Source organism: Trichomycterus rosablanca, chromosome 2, assembly GCF_030014385.1.
Source record: "Trichomycterus rosablanca isolate fTriRos1 chromosome 2, fTriRos1.hap1, whole genome shotgun sequence".
Taxonomy (NCBI): Eukaryota; Metazoa; Chordata; class Actinopteri; order Siluriformes; family Trichomycteridae; genus Trichomycterus; species Trichomycterus rosablanca.
The window spans coordinates 27155208-27176924 of record NC_085989.1 but is presented as its reverse complement, the minus strand read 5'-3'; the positions used below and the strand labels follow the sequence as shown (position 1 = coordinate 27176924).

The window sequence follows — 21717 nt, the reverse complement described above, 5'->3', positions numbered from 1 at the left end:
AAGAACCATCTCTACATCTGTATTACCATTAAAAATACCAAAACATATTAATATTCATGATACTGCCTAGTTTAATGTTTACAGACAGCAACTGACCTACTGCGACCGAAAACAGGATAAAGTGGTTAGAGAAAATAATGAAAAAATGGAATGGAATAAAGGAATGAATAAATGGGGTTCAACACAACTGACAGGGCATGTCATTTGCTATCTCCAGAGTTGTAAAGACTTTATATTCTCCTAATAATAATTTAAATATTATTTTCCATGCCATATTTCACATTTTTAGAAAAGTTAAGACATTTAGTAAAACAATAATCTGTTATCTGTTAATTCAAAGAATGTACAAGGAAAAGACTTCCAATGTTTGCACCGGCAAATTGTATTTTTGTAAATATAAATAACTTGCCTGGAAAACAATAAAAAAAAAGTTGAGACAGAAGCTGATTTTGGATAAAAAAATGCATCTAATGTTTTTAGGCTATAATAAAAGTGTCAAAACTCTTTTTTGTTAGTCAGCATTTTTGTTCCAACCACTCATACCTATTTGGATGACTTAAATATTATCAACATGAAAAGAAAAAAAAAAAAAGATTTCTTATATGAAATTCAACAGAAAAACATGTATTCAGCATTTCTGTTTATAACAATGGCTTGCATCATATTTCATCATCCGAACAGCATTCAGATTGTAGAAGGCTATAGTCTGATGGACTATCCAAAGTCTTGCAGTTTTTCCTGAATTGCAAGTTTCTTGTAATATTGAGGTAGAAGTTGTTCAGAATTTTTCTGAAAGTGTATAAAAAAAACAAAAAAAAAACATACCTACAGTAACTCAGGCTTAGCTGTTTTCCAATTTGCTGAAAATGTGAAGCCAGCACAGAAGCAAAATCTCTAAATAATACAACCCTGAATACTTGAATACAGAATAAAGGCATATTCAACACTGGCAAGTGAATTGCGGTAGGAATGCAGTATTTTTGGGAACAGGACATAATCAGTTATTCAAAGAACTGCAGGACAAAATGTCATACAGGGTGAGTCAAAAGTCACAGGACACTCTTTTATTTCAGAAATGAAAGGAAAAATGACATATCTGAATACCCCAGCAAGTAATGGGTGAGGGGGCCTATCTTTTAGGCTATGTCCGGAACATGGCCGCCACAGCACCTGTTGCACCCCTCATAGCCAAATTCTGAGAAACCGGGACTGTGGACAACAAGCCACGTAGTGGTCGTCCGAAGACCGCTACCGACGAAGAAACCTCAACAATGGTTTTGGCAGACTTCGCGAAAAGTCCACGACGCAGCACGCGACGTCTCGCAGCAGAATGTGGTGTCAGTCATCCCTTGTACGGATTCTTCATACCAATAAGTGGCACCCCTTCAAGATCCAGCTGCAGCAGAAACTATCAGAGGATGACCCTGATAGACGTGTCGAGTTCTGCACCTGGGCGTTAGACCAACATCAACGGGATCCCGCAATCGCACAGGGCATTCTGTTCAGTGACGAGGCCAAGTTTTATGTCAGTGGTGAGGTCGACCGCCAGAACGTGAGGTACTGGAGTGAGAAAAACCCTCATTGGATGGCAGACACCAAAGTTGTAGCTGATGTGAAGGTTATGGTGTGGTGTGGAATATGGGGCACCCGTGTAATCTGACCCATTTTCATCGACCAGACCCTAAATGCTCAGCGCTACCTGACAATGCTACAGGAAACAGTGTTCCCATCCATTCTGACCGAAGATGGCAGTTTCCCCTGTTATATCCAACAGGATGGGGCTCCACCACACTACAGAGCAGGTGTTCGTCAGTGGCAGGATTTTCAATTCCCTGGTCATTGGATTGGCTGTTGTGGTCCTGTGGAATGGCCGCCCAGATAACCCGACCTCACACCACTCGACTTTTATCTCTGGGGTCATCTCAAACAAATTGTGTATGCTGAGAATATCCGCAACACACACCACCTTCAGCACCACATCGTGGAGGCTTGTGACAGCATTTCTCCAAAGATTCTCATGCGGGTTCATAATGACTGGATCCAGCGCCTTCAGCTCTGTGTTCAGCACCAGGGACAACACATTGAACACGTCAAATAGCTGTGCATCACAGGGAACGTTCGTTGTTGCAATTTCTGTGTTGAAAACTTTTGAACCACAAGAGATACTGCAAATCTGATTGCAGCAATCGATTTCTGAGACCTTCCCATTGGAAAAACTTGCCCTTGATCCAGTATGGCGGCTTTCAAGGTGGCAGCCATGTTCCGGACATTACTTGCTGGGGTTTTCATATGTGTCATTTTTCCTTTTGTTTCTGACATAAAAGAGCGCCCTGCGACTTTTGACTCACCCTGTATATAAGAGTAACATATAATATTTTGGCCTTTTTGGACATTTTTAAAACTGTAAAATGTTGACAACTGTTCTGGGTATATATATATTTTCCTTTTTTCAATGTACCCCTCACTGCAATAACTGCAGTCATGGTGCACATGTTATTAGTAGCTGACATTCTCTTGTATTAACTAATACCTGACTGGCACTAAATAAATTTCATTTAGCTATAAAAAACATGTAAAACATATACTGTATGTAATATGGTTATGGTTAATTGGTTGGCTTTAGTTCAATGTAAAAGTCTCATATTATTTTCAACAGATAGAGATGAAGGATTGATGCACTACTAAATGAATAACTCAATAAATCTAAGGTTATGAGGTTGAAGCTATAGAGCATGTACATGCCATATGAGAATTTATATTTTACCTGTTCAATTCCATCATTATTAAAGCCCATCAATCATCATAACAGTTTTATCTACTTTATTTGTACTTTATTTGTTTCCCCCCCTTGTTCACCCAATCCAGTCAAGTCCAATAAGAGCTTATTTCTTTCTTGTCACTGCCACCCCCTAAGGATCGAGGAGGACCAAGGCTGTTACGCGCCCCCTCTAACACATGAGCAGCCTTGATCGCTTCTTTTTACCTGCCAGAAGCAGGGTCACACAGAGCACTCCAGCAGAGGCTGTAATTGCCCAAGCAACAAGAAGCCCTGTTTCAGCCATTGTCTATTCCCCTATAAGCATACAAGAAACTCAGTGTCTGTGTAGGCACCTGACCAGCTTATAGCAAAGCTGAAATTCAAACTCAAAAGCTCAAGATTTCAGCATTGGCTGGCTAGCGTGTTTTACTGCTGTGCCACCCAAGCACCCTTAACCATGATAACAGTTTTACACTCAAACACACACATAAGAAATAAACAAAAAGTGCATTTATCGCAGACTGGTGGGTTTTAAGTACCTATGCAACGAGGCTGGAAACCGCTCCAAGTGCCATCAGCCTGACAGATACGCGTTGTGCTGCCCACTGGGATGTAGGGGGCACTGCAGCTAAATGACACTTCTGACTGGTAGATGAAGCTACGGCCCTCTCGAAAGCCATGGGCTGGGATTCCCGGATCCCCACAAAACTTTGCTGAAATGAGAAAACAGGAATATATGGGTGCGTAAGAAAAGAGAAACAAACTAATAAGCAGAATAAATCACACAGTGACTATGTAGTTAGTGCTTAGAGAACAAAAACCTTACTGGAAACATGACTGGATGTGCATTGTGTTGGATTTGGCAGTCAAATAGAAAGCAATCTAGCTCTGACAGATCTAGATCTGACTACATAAAGATGCAATAATACAGTTTTATAGATTATACAGTATGATATAATCTATAAGGTGCTGATAACCATGAAACCATATGCAAATTAGCTGCTGTGTATTTACTGTGGTGATTTGGTACATTAATTGTGCACATTCTCATGACCATTTCACACATCAAAACATCTGGTCATTCAGCAAGTATAACTATGGTTAGAGATAACTTTGAGGCATTATGAAGCATATCATAGGGGCATGTGTCCTAAATGTTGCCCTCTTAATCCAGAAATTCTACATTGTAAAGATGACACGTATGATTGTCTGAAATTGGTTTCAATATAACTTACGTAGGCACTGGGGCACCTCTCCACTCCAGGTGCCATTTCCAACGCAGGTAAGGATAGCAGGGAAGGACAGTTCATAGCCTGGGGAGCAACTGTAGCTCACACCGGTGCCCCACTCAAAGTCAGTGCCCTCCAACACCCCATTAGAGATGAGGGGAGGAGCGGTGCATGTCACAGCTGAAAGAGAGTGGATATCTATGTCAAAATCAAAGCGGAATGTATGCATTTAGTGTATAGCACAGCCTGCACAGTCCCCAAAAGTAAGAGATGCTTCTTGCAGCAAGTAGTTTAGAAGTACTGCAGGGAGTTCAATCATTTTTATGCAGTAGCATTAAATAAATGTCATAGGAGAGCTTGGGTAATTACACAAAAGAAAACATATAGATGGTAACAGTTCTCACTGCATTCGATTACAGTTAAAGTGGCAGGTTATTCAATTAACACCAGGTAATTTCTTCTGAAAATACGATTACGCCATGTAGCTGGGTTATCTGAGTTAACGGCAGGGGTGTTTACAGCTACCCACACACTGCTGCATGCTTAGCCGTCTCCAACAGTCATCAGTCTCCAGACACTGCATCCTAGCACTTCCTAAACAAACACACTCACATTACTGCACACAGCCCCACATGCACTAGAATGTGTGGAGGCAGGAGAATTCCAAAGCCATTTTGCTAGTACGTATGCATCGTTGTGCTTGTTTCTACACAAAGCAGGACACTCATTACTTGTTAAATTAATGCTTAAATAAAGATGATTCATGTCTCACTGGAAGGCATGACGCCACCCTCACACTCTTTTCCTTACACAGACCCATTTTTTTAAAGTGGTCCGACAAAGTCAGCACCAGGAAGAAACAGAATAGAGGATGAATTTACTGATACAATGAGCAGCTTGCGTGGGATCAACCCTCATTACAAAGGTATGGGATTGCAGGGCTGCAATAGAAATAGTGAGCAAAGGTAAAGCTCAAGTCTATTTGATAGATTTAGGACAGAGCCTGCAGTATAAGCTGGCAGTGCCACAGTGTAATTCTTATACACTGAGTTATTTGGAAAGGCGCTAGGTGGAAAAGACTTCATTCAGATGTGTCTAAAAACAGTATATAAATTTCTTCAGTGGACACAAGTTGTGTTAGTTATTCCGTATAAAAACTACGTAATAAATCCTCACTTACGCTACTAATATTCAAATTTGCTGTTGGACATGGGCTGATGCACATCCATGGGGACTGATCCAGCTTGTTGTTTTCAAGCTAATGAATATTTAATGCCTGCTGTCTCACAGCTTTACTCATAAAACAAAGAAGGAAAAAGGCATGAAATAGATGCATAAAGAAAGAGAGAGCTGTGGGTGGTGTCATCTTCTATCTACACACATCATGCACATATAAAAAACCAATGTATTTTTCAAAACTGAGTCAACAAACATACATTTATTCATTCATTCTCATTAACCACTTCACCCTGATGGTGGGGGACCCGGCACTCATGCGTAAAAACTAGATGCAGGTTGGGAACTCTAGAGACATCAACTAACAGATCCGCTATTAAAACTGCTTGCAGGTTTTTATCATTTTAATGAAAATATACAATAAACAAATGAGCTCTGCCTAAACGAATAAATCACAAACATTTGTTCTTTTTGGATCCTTACTAAACACTGATTAACCAGGCTGAAAAAATATGTCAACCTTTGGACTAATGACATTTCCAAAAGTCAGATGTAGTGCTCAGTTGCTTTGACATAGAAAAACCAACTAAAATGCTGTATGTAGAATGACCTGAAAAGGGCTGTTTATACTATCAATCCAGAATATATCATGTGACAATAACCTCCTAAATATTAAATAGACCTTCCTCCCCTTTTCCCCCTAGTATTGATTATAGACAATTCCCAATTGCACTTGACCTACACCTTATCCTTGCTGGTGTTGTTGTTGCTATGGTTATGGTATTGGACTAGTAATTCGAAAGGTTATAGGCCACTGTTGGGTCCTTAAGCAAGGCCTTTAATTACTTGCAGTGTATTAAGGCACAGTTGTAAGCAGCTTTAAATAAAAAGCCCACACTAAATGCTGAAAATGTAAAATCATTAGCTATAGTGTTGTGTTACAGTAAATTATAGAGCTACAGTATAGAATGACAATATAGAGAACTGTGTTCAGATGAATCTTTGACGTTTTTTGGTCAGCTCCATTAAAGACAATACAACCCCAAATAAGAAAAATTGGGACAGTATAGAAAATGCAAATAAAAGAATGGCAGTATTTCATACATTTACTTTCACTTTCATTTCATTGCAGACAGTATGAACCCAATATATTATATGTTTTCTATGGTCAACTTTATTTTATTTGTTAATATACACCACTCCTGCATTGTAGGCCTGCAAGATGTTCTACAAAGTTGGGATGGTACAGCATTTACTACTTACTTACTCCTCTAACACTTAAAAGACGTTTTGGAAGTGAGGATAGCAATACACATCTTAAGGTGTGCATCAGTACAGGGTTGTCATTGTTGCATTTTTCATTTCAAAATTTTTCACACATCACATTGGGAATAGGTCAGGACTGCAGGCAGGCCAGTTCAGTACCCGTACCCTCTTCTTACGCAGCCAGATGTGTGCAGGAAAGGGGTTTTGGATTTTTTTACACTATTTTATGGCAGGGATGGATGTATGGTTTGTAGAGGTGCTTTCTCAATTTTAATTCCTGAAGGCAATGTGACACAAATTACTACTGTCTGTTCTAGTGTCAGAACAAATGTGGGTAGAAAAAAAGATGCTGTGTTTTTTATATCCTTATTGGCATCTTTGTTTATCCTTTTTCAGCTTTTTACTGACATTAGGCTGCACAATATACATTTTGGAACAAGTACAAGTGTGTGTTGCCCACTTTATTTTACTTTACCTTTGCAAAAGGGTAGTGGTGCACTCCAGGTGCCATTACCAGTGCAGGAGAGAATAGAGAAGCCCTCTGCTTCCATACTGTAGCCAGGCTGGCATGCAAATGTGATGTTCTGGCCGATGGTGAAATCCTCACCATACCTCACTCCGTTAGCTGGTACTCCAGGATCACCACAGTTAATCACTGTAGCAAGAGAGAGACAGTCAGTATTTAAAAACTGCAACAGTTACGTGTGTTTAAATCAAAGGTATGCACCCCATGTGTTTTTAGGAAAAAAAACATTAACAGTTAATATTTTTTATTTTATAATTTACAAAGCCAACAATACAAAGCATTTAGTAAGTGTAACAGTTTTTAAAGAACAGTAGCTATTAGAAATATAAATATAAAAAAAAATCAGCATTGCTCAGAAGACATGAAAAATGCAAATACAAGCCAAGCAGTTATGTGAAATCCCTTTTTGAACTTAATTTAATTATTACTTATTCGTTTACACTGTAAACTTGTTGAACTGTTTTTGTAAATATGCACTCATTATGAAATATGTGAAGCTGTTTAAGGATTACAATTTAAAATCGCATTACGGTAATAAATACAGAGAAATACAAGAACTTGAACGATGCAGAACAGTCATATCTCAAGCTTTGCTAGCTAAACTACAAAAGCAACAAGGACTTTTTATTAAGTTTTACACATCCATGACTGGAGCAGTCCAGACCAGCTTAATGATATCCAAAATGAATATCCAACAATGACAAAGGAATGAAAAACAGCAAATGAGGTAATTATGCTCCAAACAAAATAGCAATATGACTTTGTGTAAAAGTTGATTAAATAGTGAAATAATGTGGATGTTTTTACTCTGACTGCTTCTCAGTTTCATTGCCTAATTGTAACATCTACTCTTAACAGTAACAGCTTATCAGAACTGTACAATTTACTGCTTTTTATAAAGAGATTCAATTAATATTGAGCAGAATTAAGTTCAGCCTATTGGCCCGGCCCTCCACAACAATCCCAGTTGGGACCCACCTCTGCTCAAATGTATCTGCTAGATTACTAACAATTTAATGGCTTCAAACAGAGCCTGAAACTATTTTTGGCCCAGCAAGCAATGCGATTTAAACTATGAAACAAAGCTCAGAAAGCCACATTCACTAATCATCTACTACAACCTATTGATGTTGGAACAAAGACATCACTAAGATCCCCCAACTCTTTAATTTAAAATGATAGATTTCACTATTATGTGAAAAAATCAATAACAACATGCACACACATTCTATCTCATATGTATCCCTAAGGTTTAGATTTGAATCAATTTCTGTAGATCTTTTACAATTACCTTTTGCTCCAAAAGAAATATAATCAGAGAGAGAGAGAGACAGAGTGGAAATATAAAAGGAATGCAACAAACAGTTTCATCACTGTAGTGCCTGGAATCCAGATCACATTCTGAGGAAACAAATTTGAGACCTGGCACTTTACCACAGCTGACAAAATCTTATTGATTTATGGCAGCTTTTACTTATGCTACACACTCTAAATCCATACATTTTGTGTCTTTTAAAAAAAAGTGGTTTCAAATCTATCATCTGGCTTGGTCATAAACATGTCATCTGATCATAAGAAATTGCCAACCGAAAATGCTAATGTGACTCCTCCCTCAGACAAAGCCATGCATCATGGCCGTGGACCTGCAGGGTAAACGTGTAGAACAGCATCGATCAGCACTGCTTTGGCTGCCACGACTACAACCCCCGACAGCAGAGTGCAGAGTTAAAGCTTGTGTGCTTGAGGGATGCAATCAAGAGTGATCATGCCAGCTTATGAGTCAGTGACACTCTCTCCCAAACCGTAGTCCAAGTGTCCTTATTCTACCTGTTTTTTTATTACTAGTCCCATCAATCACAAAGTGCTTACTACATTTGCTACATGTTGTACATGACCAACCAAATTTTACAGCCTTTTTTAATCACACCAGAAATGTTGATTTGATTGTGTTGTTACACTATTCATGTTGGTTTACAAAGTGGCTGCATTCAGGCTCAAACTGGAAGATTTAGCTTCAATTGAGCATTTTTGCTATACTTTAAATTTGCAATTGAATATTTTAAATGTATTCTTGTGTAACCAAATAAGATTTTACATGCACACAAAGATGTCTACATTGGGATGAAGCATCGCCCTCCTAGGTCAGCAAAGCAGTGCAGTTGTGCTATTGGTTTTATGGTTAGAAGTACCTCCTAATTATAAAATTCAGGTGTTTTAGTTTTATTAGCATTTCATGTCTTTTCACAGATTTTTCAGAAATGAAGGTTTGTAGAAAAGAAATGCAGCAAAGTATCCCAAATATATGCCAAGAGGTTATAGGGCCTTATAAAGATGGGCACAACTTTGTTTTTAAGAAAATGTCTTACAACAGATTAAAGATGTAAAGTTTGTATTGGTGTTATTTTGATTCAGACAGGAAAAAAACTACAGATAGTTCAATATGAAACTTTTGCACTAAATATAATGTTCTTAATGTTGTCTACATAAACCTGCAAGGAGCACTGGGGTGGTAACTGTCCTGCGCTTTTGGTGGAGCACGCCACTGATGCTGCCGCTGCTTTCACATCATCATCAAATGAAAATCATCTTCCCCTTAAAGCTTCTTTAAACAGTCCAAAAAGGTAGAAATCAGACGGCGCTAAATCTGGACTATAAGTTCTCTCTCAGTCACGACCAGTTACTACTACTCCCGTCCTCACTGTTTTTAACCAAAATATAAAAGTGCAGAAACTTTTTGAAGATCTCTTTTACATATTTAACTACAGAATGATGGGAAGAAAACAACATAAAGTGACTTAGTAGATGGTTGGTCTACCACAAGGTGCAAAAAATGTTTTACTGTGCATTGTCATAGGTTCTACGTCCCTAAAACTGCACTGAAGGGATGAAACATCCTAAAAGGTACTTTCTGAATTAATGTTTTGATTTTGGGGATGGAGAGCTCTATACTGTGCACTTACTTGTGTAGTTGTTAATGGACTGTTTCCAAAAATCTTATCACATCCTTTATTGACTTTCTCACTTACCTAAAGAACAGCTGTTTTCCTGATGATGGTCCAGTCATTAGTTCAAAGTTTCAAGACTCACAAAATACTGACTTGGTGTAACCCAAGTAAATTTAAAATGTGTGTCTTTTTGGTACATTCCATATGTCTATCCTTAAGATAATTAATTTTGTATTAGTAATTGATTTTCTGCAATAGTAAAGCAGAACAGTTGAGATTATGGCAATCCTTAGCATGACTGAGGAAAATGGTATTGATTCATTATTTTAGCTAAGCACATGAACCTGACCTTCTCTTCACATTCATGAAAACATCTAACCTAAGCTGACCTTAACCACCTTACTCCTTCATACTTTATAAGTCTGACCTAGGTCTACATCAGAGAATCGCTTTAGTTCAGCTTCTTTCACTGCCACCAATCAGACCACCTCTAATTACTTTTTGAAGAGACCCTCATTCAAATTTTATGTAGTCAGGATCTTCACCCTCCCAAAAGAGTCAAGGCTACTAAGTGTTTTTTTTTTTTATCAATTAAGATGTGACAGGAAATTTAGACAGGAAAGAAACTCTACAGATAGTCCAACCGCTAATGATGATCTACCAGAGTCAGTAAGAATGTAAAGTAGTATGGATAAAACTTGAATACATTGAATACAGTGTTTTCAACAGGCCTAAAATAATCCTGCAGGGAGTGCTGGGTGGTAACTGAGCTGCACTTTTTGTGATGTTGAGGGTTGAGGAAATCTAGAATGACCTTATATTTATAAAACTACATAAGGATAAAAAAACAGCATAAAGTGACTTGGTAGGTGGTTGGTCCACCAGAAGATGTCAAAAAGTTTTCCTGTGGATTGCCATACACATTCCCTAAAACTGTAATTCTTTTAAACAATACTTAATTATATATTACAATACAAAATTAATATTTTGATAATAAGGATGGAAAGCTACTGTGTACGCATGTTTGTACTAAATGATTCATATACAGCAACCATACACCAACTAGGCATAACATTATGACCACTGACAGGTGAAGTGAATAACACTGATTATCTCTTCATCACGGCACCTGTTAGTGGGTGGGATATATTAGGCAGCAAGTGAACATTTTATCCTCAAAGCTGGTGTTATAAGCAGGAAAAATGAGCAAGCGTAAGGATTTGAGCGAGTTTGACAGGGCTAGATGACTTGGTCAGAGCCTTTTCAAAACTGCATCTCTTGTGGGGTGTTCCCGGTCTGCAGTGGTCAGTATCTATCAAAAGTGGTCAACGGAAGGAACAGTGGTAAACCGGCGACAGGGTCATGGGCGGCCAAGGCTCATTGACGTATGTGGAGAGCGAAGGCTGGCCTGTGTGGTCCAATTCAACAGACGATCTACTGTAGCTCAAATTGCTGAAGAAGTTAATGCTGGTTCTGATAGAAAGGTGTCAGAATACACAGTGCATTGCAGTTTGTTGCGTATGGGGGTGCATACCCGCAGACTAGTCAGGGTGCCCAAGCACGTAAGCATCGGGACTGGACCAAGGAGCAAAGGAAGATTGTTGCAGACCATGTACACTCTTTCATATTTCATATACACCAAAATATTTCCAGAAAATAATTCCAGAGCTGGTCATCATGGTGGCTCGGTGGGTAGCACTGTCGCCTCGCAGCCAAAAGGTCCTAGGTTTGACTCCCCGGTGGAGTGGTTTGGGTCCTTTCTGTGTGGAATTTGCATGTTCTCCCCATGTCTTTGTGGGTTTTCTCCAGGAGCTTCAGTTTCCTCCCACAGTACAAAGACATGAAGTCAAGCCAATTGGAGCTGCCAAAATTGCTCATAGGTGTGAATGTGTGTGTGTTTGTTTGCTACGTTTTAGCCAGTGAATCAGTCCTGAATTGGATAAAGCGGTGGTAAAACAGACAGAATTAATTAATTATAGAGCTAAATTAATTACTTACTGGTGCAGTTGGGTGCTGTTCCTGACCAGGTGCCATTGGCTTGGCACTGGCGTGTGCTAGAGCCGCTTAGCAGGTAACCATCCATGCAGGAGTAGATGACTGAGTGAGAAAAGGTGGTGCCATCCAGCCGGTACACTCTGCCATTACTGGGGGTGCCAGGGTTGCCACACTGCACCGCTGTTCCAAGAAATAAAAATGAGATAATTATAAAAATATATAATTAGCAGAATAATTAGCAGAAGACAATAGAATTCAGCTGAAGGCAGATTAATCATGAAACATAACAGTTCAATGCTGTTTTTTGACAATTTATTTATTTGTGTTCAGTAACCATATAATTCTATTACATTTAATTTCAATCAGTTGTATGTTCATAACCTTTAACAACAGACATGAAAGCAGGTTTACAGAGAACCTAAATGAGCCAACCATATGAAACAGTGTTAAGAAAAAGATCACTCAACACATAAGACAGAAGCCTTAAGGGGAATGCACCTCTGGACAAAGCCAGACAGGGAGGTTATGTTTCTAAAGAGCCTTAGTATAACACCATAAAACAGTAAGCATTTATCACTTAAAAATGTAACATACATAGAATATATTCATGATTTTATATTTATCTATACACATATCTTGTCATTTTGCTAGCGACATATTATCTACTATATCAGTTTACACAGACTGTAAAATTGATTGATTGATTGATTGAGTACTTTATTAATCCCCGAAGGGAAATTGTGGTGTCGCAGCAGCAATAACAATTATTACAAAAAACATCACACAATGACATTACAATGAGGTAATTAAAAGAATAAAAAAATGAAGACAAATGTAAATACAAGTAAGATATAAGATCTAAAAAAATATATATATATATAGAAAATAAAATATAATAATATAAAAAATAAGAATATAAAACATCTAACAGGACAAGAACAAAAGAAACTAAAAACTAAAAAGGGGGAGCCTAAAGTGCAGTTACAGACGTTGTGCAATTTAAAAACTGTGCAAATAAAACAGTACCATGTGCAAAATGTAAGTTTAATTGTCTTTCGTGGGTGTTATAGGTTCTGCGTCCTTCTCTTTAGATTCTAGGCAGTTGATACAGTGCAAATATGTATAGAGGCCTTGATGGTAATGTTACTAGACCAAATGCACCCCAACCAGAACTGAGGAAGTAATAGCAGTCAGGGCCTGTGTTTTTATAGCAGAAATCTGTAATGAAATTGAGGCCCTGAGCTATACTGCAAATGTTAACTTTTAACTTTGATTGTGGGTCCATGGCACCTTTTAGCTCATGTATGCCTCACCAGCCACATTAAAACAACAGGGCAGTGATAACATTGTGCATTCTGGAAAACTGAAATGCCTCTGGGTAGCCTGTCTGTAGTGCATATGTGATTTAGATCAAACAGGAGGTTAAGCACAGAGTCAGAAGCAAACAGAGAGGAGTATATGAAATAGAAAGGAAGGGAAGGAGAGAGGGACCTGTAGATGAGGGTAAGTTTCTCTCATCTTGTTAATATGTTGTTCCATCTGGGGGCTTAAGAGTTAACAATCTGCACAACTGTTTATGTGCTGAACTGAACTGTGCTATCGCTTGGTAAAAAGACAAAGAATGGAACTATCAGTCTTGATAGCAGCCTGTCACCCTGCAGTCATGACAGGCATTGCCTTTGTCTCCTGTTGGCAGGTTGACCATTGTGTATCCCACATAGTGTGACATTTCGCAGTGGGGGTTGAATTTCAGCGCAATGCCTTCCCCCCCAATTACGAGCTGTTTTTGCATTCTGTCGCTGCCTCTCACAAACCTGCTATTCCACCACAAACAACGACTGTTTCTTCTTATAGACAGGGTATGGCAAACGGTTCTTGTGGGTAAGTGGCCCCTTGTTAAAATATACTGTGTGAGACCTTACATGACACCACAGCTACGCTCGGAAGTGGAACATAAGTGGAACACAAGTTTCAAGCAGAAAAACTCTACAGATTGTAGACAAAGATAAACACACAAAGTTTTCAATCTAAGTCCAGTACAATTAAGTACAAATAAAGCAGGATGACTATAAATAATGTTGCTGCATGTCCTAACTGTATGAAGCAACAATGTGATGCTTCTGTATGTAAAATTACTGATTTTTATTTATTATTTCTTTAACCACTTCACAAAATCTCCTACCTCACTCTATGGTTAATTTGGTTCATTAATTTTCTTAATTTTCAACTCAGTTTATTTTTATTTTACCCACACAACAGTGGGGTTCCTGGGATGCCAAATAACAAGACAGTAAAGTCAGTGTCAGCAGAACACAAGGGTTAAAATCATCTAGTACTGATAAAACATATACAAAGTAACTTAAAATATGCAAATCTTTATTAATAGACATGATATAAGACTGATCGGCTGAGCTCGGAGATGTACAGCAAAATTAATGAACCTTGAGCTGTATAAATCTGCTGTGCTGTGTAGTGTTTTTTTAATAAATAAATACAAATAAATATCAGGCAATGCATAAAGCAATGAATATATTGTTTGAATTACCATAAATAAATCTAATTCTAATGTGATCAGCTGTGATGGGTACGAAACAACATAATGATCAGTATATAAAATTCTGCTGATAGAAATATGAAGCATGTCATTACATATCAGTCTATGAACCCTGGTCTTTTAAACATATTTTATTAGGTATATTAGTCAATGAACCCTCGTCCACACAGATTTTATTGGATATATCAGTCTATGAACAGTCCTCCACACAGATTTTATTGGATATATCAGTCTATGAACCCTCCTCCACACAGATTTTATTGGGTATATCAGTCAGTGAACCCTCCTCCACAGAGATTTTATTGGGTATATCAGTCTATGAACCCTCCTTTACACATATTTCATGGGATATATCAGGCTATAAATCCTGCACATTAACAGCTTTCTAGTAAGGTTAGTACTTTTACAGTAATGCAAGATTTTGGACATTCAGCATTTCATCCATATAGTTTATTTCCACAAAGGAAAAAACTGGTGACCTAGTAGGTGTGAACTGCAACCAGGTAACTTTCATGATCTTAATGGCTGCACAGAATCACACTTCACACGTGCACATTCATGTGAATAATTATTCCTTTCTGTTGGTGCATCTTTTTCACATAATCTTGAAATGAAGTCCTCAGTAATTTGTGTTAGTTATGCAAAGTTAAATGCTATCTACTGCTGTAAAAGTGTCTGTCCTTCCCCATGGCTTTGCGGTGAATATGTGAATTTGAGGGTTATGTTATCATTTTTAGATCCATGCCCAGTCACCAACCCTATCTTTGTTTTGTCCCTTGTCTATTGTTTTCACATATTTACCATGTTCTCCTGATTTGTGTTGGCAATCAGTCCCCTTCTGTTCTGTTTCTTTGTCTTGCATTGATGTTTGTTAGATATCTGTTTCTTTATAAGATGGTTGATTCGCTTGTGGATCATTTATGTTTTGTTCTTTACTTCCATGTTCCAGACTTTACCCAGCAATATCATTATATTCAGATTGTATTCATTTTCTTACTTTCTGCAAGTTACTTTCTACAATAAATACTAAAAAAGTTTGGTTTGTCTGCGCACTTGTCTTTTGCCTTGTCAGCTAACACCACATCATTACAACAGGCTGTTATTTCATTATCAGGATATAGTTCACTAGAGTTCTGCTGAAATTGTACTGCAAGATTTAGTGAAAATGGACCATGGCTTTTTATACCACTTTTTTGGTATAGTGAGAAAATGAAAGAGACTGGGATTAGGGCTGTGTGCAGAGTCTGTCATGGATGCTGGCTGCTTATTATAGCCGCACTATGGGGTTACAGCACAATGTTTGCTCTTGAGAAAGGTGGCCAAGGCAGCCAAAGATAACAATGTACCCTATTGTTTGGATGGCGATTGATCTGTTTTGTTCTGACATATACCGATGACTTATTGATTACGTAAAAATAGCTCTACTCTGGCCATGAAAATATTCCCAATGGAATTTGTTTGGTATGTTGTAATGGAAAAAGGCATTTTTTACATAATGCAAGGTTCTGAATGTTAATTCTGTGTGGGGGAGAGTGATGGTGCCCTGATACGCCTGCAAATAAGATTTGATGGATAAAATCCCATAACACATAGAATATTAATTCCACTTTCCTTTGCATTACCCTCAGATGGTTAGATCAAAGTAATGGAAATAGCTGCAAGTGTATCAGAGGACTCTGCTCATGTTTTAACCTTAAAATCTATTTTTTGAGACAAAGAGGAAGTAAAGTAGCCTTATTTGGAGCCAGTGAGTCATACACTCTAGTTATAATGTGCTTACGTTTGCAGAAGGGCTGATTTCCAGACCAGGTGCCGTTGGGTAAACACGTCCTCTCAAAGGAGCCAAAAAGCACGTAGCCTATAGAACAGCTGAAGTGTACTTTACTGCGGAACCGAAAATCACTCTCCTCCCTCCTCCCATGAGAGGGCACACCTGGATCTCCACATGTCCCTGACGAATCACCTATATAAAGAAAAAGCAAGATGGATTAGGGAGTGTAAATAAATATGTACGCACATTTGAATACAGTTGCAAGAAACACTTTTTCAACCCTGTTGCAATTACAGAGATTTCTGTGGTCAGATCCTCATCTAGAATTGTGAGACACAACCCATGACTATTTGAATGTAGCGTTAAGTGCTAAATGCTAAATTAAGTTTTTTTTTTGTGTTACATTTGATTAAGCACTTGAAATTATTTGAGAATACTAAACACTAGCATTTCATATCATATTTTTTTTCTCAACCTGGCTTTAAACTCCAACATATTAAGAACTAGCATCTACAATCTCAACAAACCCCATTTCCAGAAAAATTGGGACAGTTTGTAAACATTAATTCATTTCTGTTCCAGTCTGGAAATGTAGATCAATGGTAATATTTAATAAATGGTAAAATCTTCTTTAGCGACTACTGTTTTCTATGATTTTAGTTCACTTCTTACTCACACAATGCAAACTGACCAGCCAGAATACAGTCCCCTTAGCCTGATGCTTTATCTATCATGCGTTTACAGTTGGAATGAAGTTTGTGCACTGTGTATTTCAGTCAAAAGTCAAAGTTTGTCCAAAGACCACTGTCCCAGAAGGACTGTGAACATCCAGATGTAAGATATATTTTTTTTAGATCAGCAGTTTATGAGGACATAAACAGAACCTTAACAAGACCTGGAGATTTCTGCAGGCCTTTCAATATTACATTTTTTTATACTCGGTGCAATCTTTGTAAGATGTCAACTCCTAGGGAGAATAGCAACTTTTAAAATACTGTTTTAAATTAAAAAATAGAAATTGACTTATCTTGGTTAATGCTGAAGGGTAATGGCTTTTACACTCTAATGACCCATACATGAGCTGTTTATAACTGTAACAAACCTACATGAACATTATGTTTGCCATAATATTTTATGCGTGTCTTGCATCCCTATAAACCTTTCCCTAAAGTAAAGTGTTACTCAGATCTTTTATAGAGATAAGAGCAGACATTTAATAGGTAATAGTTAGGCATGACAATGTGTGTGTTTTTTTTTGTTTAGGCAGAATGTGTTGTCTAGCATTATAATTTAATTGTTTTTCTTTTGGCTGCTCCTGTATTTATGGGTCTGGTCCACACAAAATTTTTTGGCACTTTTTACATTACCTCTCAATGGCAAGCCCACACCCGGAATTAACTAATAATTGCTGTGCAGAGACCTGACTGGTAGATAGCAGTGCTTTGAACCTCAGCAGTTATGGGCTAGTGTAGATGAGGATTATTTACTTTTTACAAATTAATGCTAATATCCACATAATTATAGACATTAAACAGACATTTTACTGCCACTGTGCATTAAGGTAAGCAGGGTGATGAAATATTTAACAAGAAAACACAAGTGTGCAGCAGTAACAAGTGCAACAGCAGGAGAAAATAGATCAGATTAGACCCACACGTAAAAGGAAAAATCGAACAGTCAATGTGATTCATGTATAAAAGAAATAGCATAAAATCTGTTAATCAAAGGAATAAAGGTAAATCACCTATATTTTCTGATCTGGTTCTCTGGATGCACATTGCAGCAACAATTTTGGACAATGTGTTTCTCATAGCTATATATCTGAACCTGTAGGAGTCTTTATACCTCATATAAGCAGCAACTCAATCCATCACTCCCAAACACACACTATAACAGCTTGTTCATGTTGTACATTGTTCACCCAAAAAAGATAGTATGGCCACTAAAGTTCACAACAGGATCCAGATGGCAGGAACAAAAGAAAACAAGCAGCATAATGCTGTATATCTGACCTACACCAACACACAACATGTTCCTGATCATAGTTTGCTGTGGTTGCAGAATTAATCCATAATCCTACTTCATATTGGATGAGGAAATTTGTCCACTTCCACATGTACTTGACATAAGTGCTTGTAATGTGCATCTTCACAGCAGCTGCTGTGGTGCAGCAAAAAAAAGTGACATTTACTGCAAATATAATGAAATCCCTTTTTATATTTTATCAGCTTAAATGCACAAATACAGAATGCATTAAATTCAGATTAAGTAAGCTTTATTTCAAGCATGCTGTTAAGCAGTACAGATTACATCTAATTAAGAGGAAAAGTTCACAGCCTTTGTCTTTCATGTTTTCAATTACTTCAAAAGGACAAAAACCCAATTATACTTTGTGATGTTTATTTATGAAATGAGCTATCTAAAATACATAGAAAATCAACACAAAGAAGCATTCAAAATATATCAGATCTGAGATACAATGCCTTCTTCAGGGCACTGAAAATAGAGAAAATGTGAAACTACAGCAGCCCCTATAATACAGAGTGAGCTTGAAGGACAGTTGTGAGAATGGCGTCTGTTAGCTGCAGAATTTGATGGCTGCGTAAGTGTTCATGGACCATTCAAATTCAAGGTGTTAAACATAAATTGCCTTTATGAAAATAAAAGAAGAATTAATTTGGGGAGGTGGGGATTCTGGTGTAACAGGATAAAGCGCATCACAACAATGGCAGCAGAGGAGTCTAAAGGTTAATACCTTCCCATGTATTTTTGGAACTGTTTAATACTATGCTGGCACTACATGCCCTGGGACTTTCGAGTTTACATTTGTAAATAAATCCTCCATTATTAAAAAAAAAAAAAAAAAGTATTAAAGAATGCATTCCAAAGTCGAATGCTGTGTCAGGGGACATATTACATGATGATATAACATTGCTTTTAATTGGAATTCATTATTTTCGGTTAGCCACTCTTGTAGAAACAGAATGAGTAAACAGTAGGTACACATAAAGGAACATTTTATTGATTAAATATATTTCATTTTGATGCATTGTTTGTGTTTCCTGGGTCACAGTAAAAGTCATGGAAAAAATGTGGGTTGCTTAAAAAAAAGTTTTAAAACACTGGGGCATGCCTTCCTATCCCACAGGTCTACATCAATGACATGATACAGCCACATTACTGGATGTCAAGCAGCACGAGCTGTTTTTAATTCTCCTTTAATACTGTGAGGACAGTCTAAGGGTATACATGACAGACTATAACAAACATGTTTGTGGGGGGGATAGGGGGGATAAACAGCATTTAATACAGTTATTGACTCAATCAATATTTTTTCCTGCTTTGCTTTTTACTTGTCAGGCTTTTTAAATCCACAAAAGACACGTCTCGTTCCTTCATTATTTTTCTGCCAAGTGCCAGTCTGTGTGATATGTGCTGAGGGCTGGATCCTTTGCTGTTAATCATTGATCTAAGTAGGCAAAAGCTGTCCACCACTCTGACATCTTCATCATCAGTGGTAAAAGTATTGGTCTTTCTTGCTGTCATGACGTTTGTCTTCTTCACATTAAGCTGAAGTGCCATTTTTCACTCTGTTCTTTATCATTCCCTATAAGGCCCTCGGGTCTTCCTGATTTTCTGTTGAGTGTAGTGGCATTACAAAAGCTATTGATGTTTCCTCACCAATCCTGAGTCTTCGATTATCTTCCTACAATCCTGCTTCTCTTATATGTTCAGTGCTCGGTTGAAGAGGAATGGTGATGGAATGCAGTCTTAACTAACTCCAAGGTAAAATCAGTCTGTCAGTTTTCTGTCATGACTGTGGCTTGCTGATAAATGTAGTGATTCCTTATTTGAATTATGCTCTGATATTCCAATCTTCCTGGGAACATTTCATGATTGTGTAGTCAACACAGTTGAAAGCTTTGCTGTAATTAAATAAAGCACATGTTGACTCTCTTCTTGAATTTGTTGGCTTTTTCTACAATCAAGAGTACTGAATCTGAATCCAGCTTGCACATCTGGTAGCTTTCTTTTAATGTAAGGATCTAGTCTGCTTTAAAAGCTAATACAAAAACTATATTCTGGGAAGTTTTATGTCCAGGAGGCTTTGCTGACACATTTTCATATATGCCAAATATTGTATTTACAGTGAAGCTGCATTAAATAAGGAGCCTGTTTAACATTATTTTAATTGAGCAAATTATAAATTTAGGGATGTTGTAGCTTAGTGGTTAAGGTACTAGACTAGTAATCAGAAGGTTGCTGGTTCAAGCCCCACCACTGCCAGGTTGCCACTGTTGGGCCCTTGAGCAAGGCCCTTAACCCTCAATTGCTTAGACTGTATACTGACACTACAGTAAGTCGCTTTGGATAAAAGCGTCTTCTAAATGCCAAAAATGTCAATGTCAATAAATTACCTAACTTTCTAGCACTAATAATGCAAAATACTGCTAATTTAATCCTTTCGATTCTCATTCTTGAACTTCTATAATCTTTTATTTGTGTTTGTGGCTTTCTTCTATTTGCATGTACCACATTTTCAGTTTTCAGGACTTATTTTCATGACAATATTACTGTATGGCTGTTTGTTATAATAAAAATGTACAATACAACGCATTCATCACACGTGAAAGGTTATCTACAGAATAACTGCTAAATGCTACATTGTAAGCTTCACACAGCTTGTTTTTTTTGGCAGGGCCACCATTTAGAAACCAGTTTGGAAAGACGTATTACATGTATAAAAAATATGTCTGTGTACACATAAGTCTAATTTTGGGGCTTTGTTTGGATACTAAGCAGCTAGTGTCAGCTATTCTAGTCCAATAGTGCTACCTTTACCTTTTTACCGTCCTTATCACAGAGGCAAACCTGTCATGTGTGTCGTTTGGGAGTTGTGCCTATTAATTAATTTTCTCGGGCCCAGCCAAATAATGTCCTACAGATTTCTGGAAAGCAGCCACTTTATTAGGTACATCTATCTGAAAGAAGAACAATTTCCTCTTAAGCACAAGTTGGTAAAGCAGAGTGTGTCCTTTTTAGGTGCGTTTTAAGAGAAAAGCTGTACTTTCAGAGGAGGATGAGTTCAAGAAAAATCAGAAAATGGTAGTGTCTGCGTGCTGTAGTAGAGAAGGGTCTGTGCTCGTGTGCTACAGTGTATCACAAAAGTGAGTACACCCCTCACATTTCTGCAAATATTTTATTATATCTTTTCATGGGACAACACTATAGAACTAAAACTTGGATATAACTTACAGTAGTCAGTGTACAACTTGTATAGCAGTGTAGATTTACTGTCTTCTGAAAATAACTCAACACACAGCCATTAATGTCTAAATGGCTGGCAACATAAGTGAGTACACCCCACAGTGAACATGTCCAAATTGTGCCCAAAGTGTCAATATTTTGTGTGACCACCATTATTATCCAGCACTGCCTTAACCCTCCTGGGCATGGAATTCACCAGAGCTGCACAGGTTGCTACTGGAATCCTCTT

At 37.8% G+C, this 21717-nt stretch overlaps 1 protein-coding gene across 1 annotated transcript in view; it reads right to left on the bottom strand.

Moving 5' to 3' along the window:
• The window catches only part of csmd3b (CUB and Sushi multiple domains 3b), a 538328-nt gene that overhangs the window by 25539 nt on the left and 491072 nt on the right, over positions 1 to 21717 (bottom strand). The window contains exons 57-61 of the mRNA XM_063013213.1: positions 16230 to 16412; positions 11899 to 12075; positions 6905 to 7084; positions 3994 to 4167; positions 3298 to 3471 (exon numbers count right to left, since the gene is read on the bottom strand). Coding sequence (XP_062869283.1) covers positions 3298 to 3471; positions 3994 to 4167; positions 6905 to 7084; positions 11899 to 12075; positions 16230 to 16412 — 888 coding nt within the window. The remainder of the gene's footprint in view (positions 1 to 3297; positions 3472 to 3993; positions 4168 to 6904; positions 7085 to 11898; positions 12076 to 16229; positions 16413 to 21717) is intronic.